This window comes from Lampris incognitus, chromosome 21, assembly GCF_029633865.1.
Source record: "Lampris incognitus isolate fLamInc1 chromosome 21, fLamInc1.hap2, whole genome shotgun sequence".
NCBI classification, from domain to species: Eukaryota; Metazoa; Chordata; class Actinopteri; order Lampriformes; family Lampridae; genus Lampris; species Lampris incognitus.
In genome coordinates this window covers 21,629,539-21,645,172 of record NC_079231.1, presented here as the reverse complement: position 1 = coordinate 21,645,172, position 15,634 = coordinate 21,629,539, and the positions used below count along the sequence as shown (strand labels likewise).

Sequence of the window (15,634 nt, the reverse complement as noted above, 5' to 3'; positions counted from 1 at the left end):
CTTCCCCCCACCCCCACCCCTCCACCTGATGCCCCACTAATGGAATAATTGAGGCGTAAGTGCTCAGAATGAACCTCGAATGGAAAAACAGATGTCATGCTGCGGGTGGTGAACGTCTGGTTTCTGTCCATAAGCAATGGGAGTTCCTATAGGTAATAGGTCATTCAAGTCAAGACAGAAAAGGGGAAAGGGAAAGGAGGAGAGGGGCGCGAGCAGGATGTCCTGTTAACCATCTGAGGACTGCATTTGATGCTTTGGAGGGGGAAACTCTTTCCAGCAGCAGTTTCAGACAGGAGGCTCTGCTGAACTGTGAAAAAAAATCCACTGACTATATTCCACACACTAGAGCACACATATACAAGCACATACACACAATCCCCCCCCCCCACACACACACACACACACATACACTGGCACAAAGAGAGTAATACATGAAGCTTTCTACAGGCAAAATCGGATTTTTGAACCTTCCTAATCCCTGGTTACAATCTGCATCCCACCATCAGGGAGGGAGAGGGAGGGAGAGCGAGAGCGACAGAGAGAGACAGAGAGAGAGAGAGAGAGAGAGAGAGAGAGAGAGAGAGAGAGAGAGAGAGAGAGAGAGAGAGAGAGAGAGAGAGAGAGAGAGAGTGTCTGTCCTGGGAAGCCACACAAAGTGCTGAGCCCTGCCCACTCTTCCAATCCCGTCACTGACACAAACGCACGCACACAAACACACAAACACACACACACACACACACACGTTCACACAGACTCGGAAACGCACACGGAGCATGATCTCTGTCTGCTGACAGACCAACGCACAAACAGGACACACACTCACTCACACGCACCTCAACACAGACTAATATTTTCTCTCACTGCTGCCAAGAGGGACACTAGGTACCGCTAATCGCTGGAGGGATGGAGGGGGGATAACCTGCGTGGAAGTCTTCTAACTTCCCGTCTTTCTTTCGCGTGATTTTTTTGACCCCCTCTGCTGTTCTGCAGTTGTTTTTTTGGTGAATTCGGCTCGTTTGCGCCGGGTTTGGGCCAGTGAGCATGAGAGGGAGGTAACTGAGAGGACGTGCTTTGGTGGGGTTGAGTTCTGACGGTGGCCCGAGAGTGACAGGAGGTAAAATTATTTTTATGTCACAGGTATTTTGTTGGCGCTTGGAAATGACCGCCACCTCATAGCATCTCCCGATCCCGAAATCATCACCACCACCACCACCACCACCACCATGGGTCAACCAGGACAACTGCACTGCCACCAGGAGAACTTCCAGTTTCCGCCCCATCAGCCAGGCCCTCTGACGTCCCCATGACTGCCATCCACCTGCCCCAGGACGACCCCATCCACTTATCCTGCCGTCGGGAACATCCGGACCCTAGGTGTCACCCGCCCGGGAATACCCGGGAGCAGTTTTCCCCTTGATGCATGGATCCCGACAGGACTGGAGGCGGAGGAACACGGAGGAACATGTTCCTCTGGCGGATTTTACTGCTTTTCTCCCAGGGATTCTTGTTGCTGAGAGTCCACGGGGAACTCCCTTTTATCTCTGAGAACAACGCTGCCATGCTAGTCAACTGGTGAGTAGAAGCGGAGCAGTTGTTTGTGTTTTCACATCGACATGCCTTGTAGACTGGTTCAAAGTGTATGCGAAGGAACAGGAGTTGTTATTTCCACCAGCATTTGTTTCCGAAAACGAGGAAAAGGCAGTAGTGGTATGGCACAGAGGGACCATCTTGGCCCGTAAGTGTCAACCAAGCTGGTCCTCCAGAGCATTCTGACCTGTCATGGCAAAGCTTTCCTCTCCAGCACGCTAAGATAAGCATAGGAATCAGAACAACACTTATAAACTCGTGTTCTCCTTTTAGAATGGGAACTATTTTTAGAAGGATTCTAGTCGTCTGAGAAGGGGGAGGCCACGATCTTTAACGACATCAAGACTTTAATCGGAGACCTTTTAGACTAATCCCCTGCTGTATTGAGGCCTAAAAAAAGGAACGGTCTCTAAGATTAGGCATGCTAATTTAGGATCCATTCATCTCCATCCCGTTACTTCACCTGAACTCAAGGAGGGCATTACTTGATGTGAGCTAGCTTTGAACGTTATCCGTCCACTTTGGCACACAACACCATCCCATCCCCACATCCATTCGCCAGTAGTGATAACGTATCTAAACTACAGTAACAAAAACCGATGGAAAGGGTTTTCAGAATATTGTTCAAAGAAACTGGCACGCTAACTTAATTAGCTAGCATTGGTAAAGGAACGAATATGTTCGTTAAGTGTAGCTCGTGATTTTCCTAATTCTGATACCTCTGGCGTTGAATATAATGGCTAGTGTTTATCCTGTTGCATCAAGAAAAACGTTTTCAAAATATCTACTTATGGTATTGTGACGACCACGGATGTGTAGACTCGCTAGCCCTTGGCTAAGGGGTCGGCCCTTTTAGTTGACTGGTCAGAGCAGTCGCCCGTTGTGCGGGGGGACCTAGGTTCGATTACCCGCTCTGCCCCCTGGATTCTCGCTACAGTATTACGAATCACACCCAGTTGTGCTCCCAAAGCAGACGCAATGTCTGTTCTCTTTTAGGTGGCGCTATCCAAAAATGAATGTTGGAGATGTTTTCAAGAGAAGCTTTGGGAGGTCACCTGGTGGCACTCTGTATTTTTTTCTCTCCTAACGTTAGCATCTCCCTAGCTATTGTTGCGGAGCTTGGCCAGACAGCACATGGATTAACTGTGAAAATAGACCCCACAAAAAGGGGGCCAGGAAGTGGGCGTTTTTCGTCTATGCTAAGTGATAAATAAATAAATAATCTCATCAAGTGAATACCAACATAAGAATAAACGAGTAAGTCGATCACCTTGCTCCACAATTCTTTAAATGATTGTTGTAAATGTACATATGAAATACTTGTTGATGAGCTGAACTCATTTGCGTCATATTTCCAAAGTGGGCACTGTACGATGAAGTAATGTGTTTTACTGGTCCTGTTCCATCTTCAACCAAAGCAGCAATGTCGGAATTGACTTAAGGGTTCATTCATTCATTACTACCGAGGGGAGCTGAACTTCATCTAAGGACACTGCAACTAACTTAGTAGTGAGATGCATAAATTGTTACTGACGGGGCTGGATATAAACAAGTAATTCTCGTACTTTGTTAAGTATATATATATATCGATATATTAAGGTCAGTGGACGCTGAGTTGCGCCGTTTGGACCCGTTTGAAAGTGTCATATTTGGTCATTAAGTGATCTGGTCTCTGCAATGAGCTTTGACCTCAACACTGAAACTCATCATCAAGCTCCACAGACTTATCCAGCCTCCAGACAGAGAGGCTTTGGACAACATGATGACCTGCTGTCTTTACGAGACCTTGGTCCAACTGGATCTGTGAACAGTTTGCTCTGTTGGTTTCCAGCTGCTCAGCACACGCGCGAGATAGAGTTCAGGGGTCGTCAAACACAGAAATGTACACAGCACGCCTTCCAAATAGGGCACATTCTGTGGGAGCCATTATTTGGTCAGTTTGGAAAACCTCTCGTACTAAAGGAAAAGTACAAATGAATATATGACAAATTCTAAGATCGGAAGAAATTCACCACATCCAGGGAATTTCTCACAGTTACCGATGTCGTCATTGTCATCGTTTAATGATCCTTTTTTTTTTTTTTTTTTGGCTTGAGGACATTTGCGTCTGGTGAAATTGCCAACATATTTTGCGGGCATTTCTAAACTTCAAGCGGCCCCAGAAAGTTTTGGGATTTTGGTAACATCCTTTATGTCAGCGTAACGACCACAGACGACTAAACTCGCTAGCCCTTAGCTAACGAGTCGGAACCTTTAGTTGACTGGTTAGCGCAGTCGCATGTGGTGCGGGCTGTCCGTATTCGATTCCCAGCTGCGACGGATTCCTGACTGAACCCCGAATTCGTTACATTGGTGCCAGAAGTGGCGCGGTGAGACCGTGAGGCCATCGGAAGCGCATGCGCCCAGAGGCGTGAGGGAGGTGGTATGCCGAAGCGCGAGGACGCGCTTCCCGAAGGGGCAGGGGGAGGGGGGTAGTGTAACGACCACGAATGACTAAACTCGCTAGCCCTTAGCTAACGGGTCGGACCCTTTAGTTGACTGGTTAGCGCGGTCGACCGGGGTCAGGGCTACCCGCGTTCGGTTCCCGGCTGCGGCGGATTCCCAGCTGCCCCTGAATTCGCTACATCACTTTTGCAAGGACAAACAAGGCACTTCTTATTTTTATTGATGTATGTATGTATTTATTTAGCTATTTATGTGACTCATTATTTATTTATTTACTTATTTGCTTCATAGCGTAGCAACAGCAACTCTGCATTGGTTCGCAAGCCTTAGCTCAAAAGACTCTTGCAGGAGCAGAGGAGCTCTGTTCACAGAGGAGGTGAAGCTGAATTGTTCTACTCCTATATGTGCTGTAATGCAATCTCTGTATCTCCCGGGCGGTTCGCTGCCTTGCGGCAGACCAAAATGCACCGCGGAAACGCGTCTTTTATGGACCTGAGCTGAACAGCGACTGAGTCATCCTCCCATCGCCATCACACTATGCCCCCAATATGAATTTAACGAGTCCAAATATGCTACCCGGTGCTGTTTTATGAGAGGGGGGGGGGTTATGTGGCAGACACATTATCTGTCACACAACCAGACGGGCAACCAGCCAGTCAGCAAGTCCATCTCCAGCCAGCCAAATAAACAGCCACCAAAACCACTACTGGGCCTTTCACTTCGTCTCCCTGGACAAACGATTAGCAAACCGCTCAGCCGGAAACTCAGCTGCTCAACCAGTCAGCCGGCCGGTGACCCAGCAAAACTAACCAGCCATCCAGAAGAACAAGCAGTCAGCCTACTGGGCCAGGCAGCGCACCCTTCGTTTGAACCAGCTAGCCCCCCCCCCCTCCAGTCAGACGATGCAGGCTTGGTTTCATCCACGGCCCTGCACCCAGAACAGCGGGGGGAAATCCGCGCTTTCTGATAATGACTCTGCCGTCGACAGGGGGGGGGGGAGGGGGGAGAGGAGGGGGGGTATTGCGGTTCCGTTTTACATAAGGGTATTAAGCAGATGGCTTTCAACCTCACCCTCACCCTCCCCCCGACCCAGCCCCACCCCGAACCCATGTGTCACAGCCAGGCTGTCCAATCCCCCTGCGCACCCGCGTGTGCGCGCATGCACAGGTGCGCACAACTTGGCGCCCTGCGGAAAAAAGAAAAAAAAAACCGACCAATCCGCTGGTGGGATCTGCGACGTCGTCTTCTTATGCAAAAGCCGATGGGGTGGTTGGCAGGGGGATTAACCCCAGATCTCAGGCTTCTGTGTGTGTGTGTGTGTGTGGGCTCATGCAGGGGATAAGGGTTGTCTTACAGCACTGGCGAGGCCCGTGGACAGCTGGTCGTGTGACGGATAGGCCACTCTCTCCTACCCCACCTCACCAGCACCACCAACCACTCCACCACAACCGCACACCCAAACACCCCACCCCCCCAAAGGCATACACACACACACACATACACCAACTCACAGACGCACACTCGTTGGCTCTGATCTCTTGGCCGCGTGTCCATACTCCATTTACCCCGGTTCTCCATCCCCACCTCCCCCTCGCACGCCCCTCTCTCCCGACACCATTTATGTCTTCATTTCCCGGAATGAGCCGCATCCCGTTATTTGACGTTATGGCGGTCGTACTCGGCGTACGGAACGGCACGTCAAAACAAAGAGAGGTGAAAATGAGACCGCTTTGAAATCTGCTGTCCCCCCTCCCCCTCCCCCCCTCCCCCTTCGGATGTAGGCCACCTCAGGCGATGACGCGGCACTGATGGTCTTCTTCTGGCCCTGACAAAATGGGCGTGAGCCTGAAGTGGCCCACACGGATAATAGCAAATATGGCCCAAATATGCCAGATCACACGTGGGGCGTTTTTGGGCAACGATGCGGCGCTCTGGGCAACATGTGATCTGGATGTGACCCTGAAGTGCCCCGTGTGGTGAATGGTGGATATGGCCCAAATATCACAAAACAAATATGGACCACCTCTGGGCCCATATTTGTGGGATGGGTCCGGGCCACAGCCGTTTTGCTAGACAGGAAGGATGCGGGAAGGATTTTGCTAGACAGGAAGGACGCAGATATTATGGAAGATATCATGGAAAGTCCAGGAGGTGTGGCGGTCTATTCCGTTGCCTACCAACATGGGGATCGCAGGTTCGACTCCCGTGTTGCCTCCGGCGTGTCTGCGGGTGGGAAGCCGGATGTGGGTACGTGTCCTGGTCGCTTCATTAGCGCCTCCTCTGGTCGTTCGGGGCGCCTGTTGGGGGGGGGGGGGACTCCCACTCGCTACGTCCCCCTGGTGAAACTCCTCACTGTCAGGTGAAAAGAAGCGGCTGGCGACTCCACATGTATGGGAGGAGGCATGCGGTAGTCTGCAGCCCTCCCCGGATCGGCAGAGGGGGTGGAGCAGCGACCGGGGGGGGGGGGTATTATGGGAAGGGTACGGGGTATAAGTGTGTTTGGTCTGAGCTGGCGGTGAACCCCATTGGATGAAGGGTGGACTCGTCTGAGCTTGGTTGTGATTGATTGATTGACACACACCTCTGCTCGTGTGTATGTCCTCGGTGCCGGCGGTTTGTCCTATGAGGTGGTACTGGTTGAGTCTCGACCCGTCCTCTGCCACCACCACGGATTTGGCAGCGTCCTGCGTCCACGTGTAGACCACCTCGGATACCGGATATGCATCTAAAAGAGAGAGAGAGAATGTTGGTATACAGATTTTAGAAAACATGACGGATGGATGAAGTGACGAAAAGCGAGAGGGGGGATGAGAAATGAGGACGAGAGCAATTGAAAAGAAAGACAGAAAGAGAGAAAGAGACAGGAGGAGGAAGAAGGAGAAACAAGTCATCACACAGTGCAGCGTCACAACGTGCTCCTCGTGTACCGTCTGCAGCTTTCCAACCCTTCAGTCAGCGGAAGTGGTTTCATCTGTGCCGGATGCGAACCACTACAACCCTGGTCAGACTGGCTGCAGCCAGACTGTGCTGAGCCCTGACTGCTTCACTGGTCCCTCAAGGTATACCACATAAACATAGATAGATAGATAGATAGATAGATAGATAGATAGATAGATAGATAGATAGATAGATAGATAGATAGATAGATAGATAGATAGATAGATAGATAGATAGATAGATAGACAGACAGACAGATAGCTAGATAGACAGATAGACAGATAGACAGATAGATAGATAGATAGATAGATAGATAGATAGATAGATAGATAGATAGATAGATAGATAGATAGATAGATAGATAGATAGATAGATAGATAGATAGATAGATAGATAGATAGATAGATAGATAGATAGATAGACAGACAGACAGACAGACAGACAGACAGATAGATAGACAGATAGATAGATAGATAGATAGATAGATAGATAGATAGATAGATAGATAGATAGATAGATAGATAGATAGATAGATAGATAGATAGATAGATAGATAGATAGATAGATAGATAGATAGATAGATAGATAGACAGACAGACAGATAGATAGACAGATAGACAGATAGATAGATAGATAGATAGATAGATAGATAGATAGATAGATAGATAGATAGATAGACACATAAAGAACTTATGTCACCCTTGTTGGATATTTAGGAATGGGTCACAATTCCAGAGCAGTCCACTCCCAAACCCCCTGATCCACACCCGCTTCACTGAGCATTAATAGTAATGCCCTGCTGTAAACACACATACGCATGCGCGCACATGCACGCACACGCACAAGCATGCGCGCACACACACGCACGCACACATACGCTCTTGCACAAGCAAAGTCTCCCAGATTGCACCGTCAGTTTTGCTCACATTTTGCGAACTGAGCTGTATACGCGCACGGCACGCGTGCACGTTTGTATGCGCGTGCGCGCGAAACGACGCACTAAAGACCACAGACAGAATGTTGTCTGTTTTCATGCTTGTGTGTGTATGTGCGCGCATGAATGTGTCTGCGCGTGCATGCGCGCGTGGATGTGTGTGTGCGTGCGTGCGTGTGCGCATGGATGTGTGCGTGTGTTAGCGCGTCTGTCTGCGTGCGTGCATGTATATGCGTGTGCGTGTGCGTGTGCGTGCGTGCCAGAGTGTTTGTGTTTAAACCGCGGCGCCGGGTCAGAGGTGATCTCCGCCAGACCCTCCCAGATTATCTCGGATGTGATGTAATTGCGTCACACTTGTGATGAAAATCTCGAGCGCAGACACACCAACTTCCGCCGCGTGTTTTACCAAAGAATAAATAAAGATGCCCTGCTGACGAAGCTCTTCTATTTCCACTGCCCCCACAAAGCTTTGAAACATGTAAATATGGTTTTCACATTGCGACTGGTTTTCTACTGCAGAGGAAGTAGAGTCAGGTCACGTGTATTTGTGCGTCCCTGAATCACGTTTGAGTCCCAGAGGGCTCTTCACACTGTCTGCCACGAGTTTTTGATTTTGCTTCATTCTGTGTAATTCACAATGCCGGTCTGTGATGGGGAAGGCGCCTCTGAATTCACTCTCCCCATTTAAGAGCGTGCATTTATTTTCATTTTTTTTAATAATATTGTGTGTCACGTGCCAGCTCGTTCCTCCGAAACCCGGCTCGGTCCAGGCTTTGTCTTGATTCCTGCACGTTATCTCAACACACGTGGGTCATTAACTGTCGCTGTTTTCAGATATTTTTTTTACATATTTCCTCGCACGTCTGGGGAAACAAGGGAATTTGCAGCCGAAACAGGCAAAACAACCCCAACACACTCACAAAAAAATATATATATTCTATTTTTTTGCAGGATATTTTTTTCAGATTCATAACTACTATTTAGAAATGCAAACTGTCGGGGGCATCCGGTTTTATTCCGTTGTCTACCAACACGGGGATCGCCGGTTCGAATCCCCCTGTTACCTCCGGCTTGGTCGGGCGCCCCTACAGACACAATTGGCCGTGTCTGCGGGTGGGAAGCCGGATGTGGGTATGTGTCCTGGTCGCTGCACTAGCGCCTCCTCTGGACAGTCGGGGCGACTCTCGGGGGGTGGGGGGGGACTGGAAGGAATAGCATGATACTCCCACGCATTGCATCCCCCCTGGCGAAACTCCTCACTGTCAGGTGAAAAGAAGCGGTTGGTGACTCCACATGTATCGGGGGAGGCATGTGGTAGTCTGCAGCCCCTCCCCCGTACGGCAGAGGGGGTGGAGCAGCGACCGGGACGGCTCGGAAGAGTGGGGTAATTGGCCAAGTACAATTGGGGAGAAAAGGGGAGGGAGGGGGTGAGAATGTTATCAAAACAGTTACTCCTAGTGTGGTTATCTCAGCAAGGACACCGGATGATATAAACATATTTACCATTACATTACATTACATTACTTGAATTACATTACATTAAGTTACATTGCATTTCGTTACGTTACATTACATTACATTACTTTAATTACATTACATTACATTACAGTCATTTAGCCGACGCTTTTATCCAAAGGAACTTACAATAAGTGCATTAAATGTAGGAAATCAGGAGAACTACGAGTCATCAGAGGTCATAAGTGCATCTAAACAAGCATCTAAGAGCAAAACCAGTGCTAAAGTAAAAGTGCAAGAAACAGAGTGAATACAATAGTTGCTAAGAACAAGTAACAGGGTAGTGGTTCTTGAAGAGGTGAGTTTTCATCCTGTGCCGAAACATGGGCACCGACTCCACTGTCCTGACATCAGTGGGGAGTTAATTCCACCACTGTGGGGCCAGCACAGAGAAGAGCCGGGACCGGGTCGATCGGCAGCAGGGGCCTCTGAGCGACGGGGCAACCAGGCGTCCCGAGGCAGCAGAGCCAAGTGGTCGGGCGGGGGGGTAGGGCTTGACCATGGCCTGGAGATAGGAAGGAGCTGTTCCTTTCACTGCCCTGTAGGCCAGCACCAGAGTCTTAAACTTGATGCGAGCAGCTCCTGGGAGCCAGTGTAGGGACATGAGAAGGGGAGCTGTGTGGGAGAACTTAGGGTGGTTGAACACCAGACGAGCTGCAGCTTTCTGAACAAACTCCAGAGGTCTGATGGCCGACGCCGGGGCGCCAGCAAGGAGGGAGTTGACATAGTCCAGATGACCAGAGCCTGGATGAGCACCCGTGCCGTCTCGTCGGTGAGGAATGGGCCGAATCCTCCTGATGTTATAGAGGAGAAATCTGCAGGAGTGAGCAACCGATGCAACGTTTGCAGCAAACGACAGTTGCTCGTCCGGGATCACACCCAGATCCCTCGCAGGCCGAGTTGGCGTCACCGCGGTGTTGTCAATGGTGATGGCCAGGTCTCGGTGCCCCCCCCCCCACCAAAACCTATACACTGACTGTAACCTGCACTTTCCAAACCCCTGGCTTGGCTTCGTGTCCCTGGGGATGACGTATTAAAGGGGTCCCGTTCTACTCAACTCATTTCCCCTTGCCCTTCTATACAGTCAGTAGCCATGGTAGAACTTAATCTCGGAGCTGGGAACATCTCAGATCTCGGTAGGGTCAGATCTTACTCGAGTTTCTGTACCTAAAATTCACGTGATTTTACAAGCTGTTCTGGTATTGTGGTGTTGGTGGTGTCATAAGTGGGAGTATTTGTGTGTGCCAGCTGCTCCATCCATCCATCCAACCATCCATCCATCCATCCATCAATTATCCAAGCCAATCATCTTCAATCTACTGTTTGAATCACACTCGACCGCTGGACAGTTCACCTGTCAGTTTAGAAGATGTGCTACACCCACTAGCAACGGTGTGTTTTCTCCACTGGGGTGGGGTGGGGTGGGGGGGTGGGGCTGGCAATGAAATCCTCCAAAAATTGATTAATTTAACTTTTTACTTCGAAACAAACTTCATCAAAATGCTTCACAGATGCCAAGAAATGATCAAAAGTTGATCAAGTCTGACTCCTTGAATGTACAGCTAGCATCTCCTCCATGGGTGCACCCTTGGCAGCTGGATAGGAGTAGAGACGGTCCAGGGTGCTTAAATGTAGCCCAGATCTTCAATGGGGAGGTGACGAGATTCAGAATAAGGGATTATGGGAGGATGCCATCGTGTAATGGGAGAGTCCAAGGCTTTAGTAGATACAGTACAGCACCTGGGCTAACTTTCCAACATTTTGCACTTTACTACCTCAGCTCAGGGCACTCCGAGGCACGCGGGGGGGGGGGGGTATTCGATACCTAAACAGGAAAACTTACCTCTTGGAAAAAAACAGCATCATAGATGCTAAACTGTGGTTATAAAGATAAAGGTAACACCTGCACTGTGCTTCATGAAGCTAACTAATGCTAACCTGTAAGACCCAGGTGAATGTTTTTCATCAAAATTATTATTATTATTTTAATTTCCCCCTTTTTTCTCCCCAATTGTATCCCGCCAATTCCCCCACTCTTCCAAGCTGTCCTGGTTTTCTCCCCCCCCCCCCCCCCCCCGATCTGGGGAGGGCTGCAGACTACCACATGCCTCCTCCGATACATGTGGAGTCGCCAGCCTCTTCTTTTCACCTGACAGTGAGGAGTTTCACCAGGGGGACGTAGCGCGTGGGAGGATCACACCATTCCCTCCCCCCTGAACAGGCGCCCCGACCGACCAGAGGAGGCGCTAGTGCAGCTACCAGCACACATACCCACATCCGGCTTCCCACCCGCAGACATACAATTGTGTATTGCGTCAGTAGGGACGCCTGACCAAGCCGGAGGTAACACAGGGATTCGAACCGGCGATCCCCGTGTTGGTAGGCAACGGGGTGGACCGCTACACCCGCTGGACGCCTGTATCTAAACTAGTCATGAGTGGGAGATATAAACGCAGGCACCGAGAGAAGGTTTCAGGGGGATTTTCCTGGCCCCTGCTGTTATTTCTCCAAAGAGAGATGGACGCCAGTGTTGGGGAGGTGCTCCTCATACGTTGCGCTCACTATGCGTCGTTTCTTCTACGTTAAGTGGTGCGCAGGGGTGCACCAAAGATGCCGTTTTGGTACGCCGGCGCTTCTAAAGTGCTGCTGCGGAAGCCCGCGGCGGCCAATTCCGTCTGCTTTGAGTCAGAGGAGTCCTCGGGGTGCGTTGCGGAGCTGCGTGGCTGGAGGCCAGCAGCCGAAATTGGGAGACGGTCAGGGCCAGAATAGGGGATTAGGGAGATTTCATTCCGCAGTGGGCCGCACTAAAGGCTTTGGCAGGAGGCTGGAAACACCTGTGCCAACTTTATCACATCTCTCGATGCCTCCCCTCACCCACCCGCCGTACCCATAAATCCGGAGATGCAGTATAGTCGCTGGTCTGTCGTCACCAGCTGGATTTATGCATAACGGGTCGGTGGATGCATGAATAGATCTGAGTTATTGACCTGACTTAAGGTGACTCCATTTTTTTTTTTTTTTTTTTTTTTTGCTCAACTTCAAGAATGACACTAATGGGAGTATTCGGGTGGCGTGGCGGTCTATTTCGTTCCCTACCATCACGGGGATCGCCGGTTCGAATCCCTGTCATCTCTGGTTTGGTCGGGCGTCCCTACAGACACCATTGGCCGTGTCTGCGGGTGGGAAGCCGGATGTGGGTATGTGTCCTGGTAGCTGCACTAGCGCCTCCTCTGGTCGGTCGGGGCGCCTATACGGGGGGGGGGGATAGCGTGAGCCTCCCACGCGCTACGTCCCCCTGGCGAAACTCCTCACTGTCAGGTGAAAAGAAGCGGCTGGCGACTCCACGTGTATCGGGTGAGGCACGTGGTAGTGTGCAGCCCTCCCCGGATCGGCAGAGGGGGGGTGGAGCAGCGAGCGGGGAGGCTGGGTAGTAATTGACCGGGTAACACTGGGGAGCAAAACGGGGGGGGGGGGCAGCATTTCCCTCGCCAGTCTGCAAACTGAGCACCGATTCCGCAGGGGCACATTTTGGCAGCTGCTGATGTGTTGGCGGGCTAGCGGGGCGTTTTACGGAGTCTCAATTTTGGGAGGTCGCTCCCCTGGAGGCCCCCCCCCCCTAAATCAGGAGACGGTTTAGGTCAGGAGGAAAAAAAAGAGCTCGTAATTAGGTTGCTATTAGCGGGGGAGCCACCGGATTTGGCAGGGAGGAGCCTGCGTCCGAAGCCAACTTCCCAGCAATTACTCACGCTTTACGGCACGCGAAGCGGAGCACCCTGAGCTCGCTGTCTCCGGGGACAAATGAGAAACGGACGGCTGATTTGAGGGGCGGTAACTGGAGGAGGGATCAAGAGGATAATTATAAATATATCGTTGGACACAGAGTGACGCGTTTCAGATGCAGGATCGGTACCGTGCGTGAGATACAGTCAGAACAATACGTCATAAGTATGTACATAGCTCATACATTATTACATACTCTAGAGCAGGGGTTCCCAAACTTTTCCATGCCAAGCCCCCCCCCCCAAATAGCATTAGCTTCTGGCCAGCCCCCCCCCTTTTTGCAAGATGTCTTTAAAAAACCCATTGACAATACTACGGCAAATGTTAAAAAGAAGAAGAAAAATGGTAACATTTTAGTATGGGGAGCGTAGTCACCATTAATTAGGTGCTTATTAGCATGCAAATTAGCAACATATTGGCTCTTAATCGGTCATTATTACGTACTCATTACTGCCTTATTCTACATGGCCTTATTATACAACCAGTAAGCCATTAACTATGAGTTTTCCCTCTATAACCTCAGAAGTATTGCTTATTAGTAGTACCATCTCAATATGCTTTGCTTAGTATGGCCTTTATAAGGTGGTAGTACCACAAGAAGAGTTATTCGCCCTTACTAACACTTAATGACTATGTGTTCATAGTGTTAAATTACTCTAAATTAAGTTTTTGTACTTAGAATGTGTTCCCCATACTAAAGTGTTACCCTTCCATTATACTGAATATTTTTGTTTTCCATTATAAGCATTTTTTTAATAAAATGTATTTGATCATAATATACATAATAATTCAATTTATTTTTCAAAATTTTTTTTTAGCATTTTCCCTCATCTTCCCTCCAATTTGCCGAGGCCCCCTTGGCGTCCCCTGGCGGCCCCCTACGGGGCCGCGGCCCCCACTTTGAAAACCAATGCTCTAGAGACTGGACTAGACTGTATTAGACCACGAATCGAATCGAATCGAATCGAATCAAATAGAATCGAATAGAATAGAATAGAATAGAATAGAATAGAATAGAATAGAATAGAATAGAATAGAATAGAATAGAAAATTGGACAAATTCTCTGACTTGTGAATTTGTGGGTGAACCAAAACAAAGAGGTGCGGGTGTGATGACACATTAACACCATTAGGCGCTTGCAGCCGCACCTGCGGGGTCCTCCAGCGGGCTGCAGGGGTTAATGTCCGCAATCAGAGGCCAAGCACCTCCCAACCCGCTAAGTGGATTGCGGTCCAACGTGTCACTACTACAGTCGGCGTGGGTGGACCAGGTCTCACGCAAATCTGGGGATAAGAAGCTCATCCCTTTAGCCCCTGAGGCTCCCGAAGTGTGGCTTTTGGCCAGAGCTGTCTTTAAATACCCCCGCAGGGCAACTCGGGATGAAGGGCTGACCCTTCAAGAACCCGCTGAGGAAATCCCTTCCAATCATTGTCTTAGCTGACTGTCAGGCGGTGGCAGGCTCTTTTGTCCCGCTTCCCTCTGTTCTGCTCTATTCTGCTCTAGTCCATTCTTTCCTGTTCTGTTCTGATTCATTCTGTTCTGCTCTATTCTGCTCTAGTCCATTCTTTCATGTTCTGTTCTGATTCATTCTGTTCTGTTCTGATTCATTCTGTTCTGCTCTATCCTGCTCTATTCTGCTCTAGTCCATTCTTTCATGTTCTGTTCTGACTCATTCTGTTCCGCTCTATTCTGCTCTATTCTGCTCTAGTCCATTCTTTCCTGTTCTGTTCTGATTCATTCTGTTCCGCTCTATTCTGCTCTATTCTGCTCTAGACCATTCTTTCCTGTTCTGTTCTGATTCATTCTGTTCCGCTCTATTCTGCTCTATTCTGCTCTAGTCCATTCTTTCATGTTCTGTTCTGCTTCATTCTGTTCTGTTCGATTCTGTACTATTCTGTTCTGTTGTGGTGTATTCTATTCTGTTCTGCTCTATTCTGTTCTATTCTATTCTGTTGTGGTGTGTTCTATTCTGTTCTGCTCTATTCTGTTCTATTCTATTCTGTTGTGTTGTGTTATATCCTATCCTGTTCTGTTCTGATTGATTCTGTTCTGCTCTATTGTGTTTCATTCTGTTCTGTTCTGCTCTGCTCTATTCTGTTCTAATCTGTTTCATTCTGGTCTGTTCTGATTCATTAAGTTATGTTCTATTCTGTTCTATTATATTATATTCTGTTCTGTTGTTCTTTTCTGATTCATTGTGTTCTGTTCTATTCTGTTCTATTCTATTCTGTTGTGTTGCGTTCTATTCTGTTCTGCTCTAATCTGCTTCATTCTGATCTGTTCTGATTCATTAAGTTCTGTTCTATTCTGTTCTATTCTATTCTGTTGTGTTGTGTTATATCCTATTCTGATTTATTCTGTTCTGCTCTATTGTGTTTCATTCTGTTCTGTTCTGCTCTATTCTGTTCTATTATGTTGTGTTGTGTTGTGTTGTG

General features: G+C 49.0%; 1 protein-coding gene across 1 annotated transcript in view; it reads left to right on the top strand.

Annotated features, from left to right (window-relative positions):
• Positions 1–1,420: 1,420 nt before the first annotated feature.
• Positions 1,421–15,634, top strand: part of LOC130131424 (gamma-aminobutyric acid receptor subunit beta-3-like) — a 59,201-nt gene continuing 44,987 nt past the window's right edge. Inside the window, exon 1 of the mRNA XM_056301100.1 lies at positions 1,421–1,572. Coding sequence (XP_056157075.1) covers positions 1,421–1,572 — 152 coding nt within the window. The remainder of the gene's footprint in view (positions 1,573–15,634) is intronic.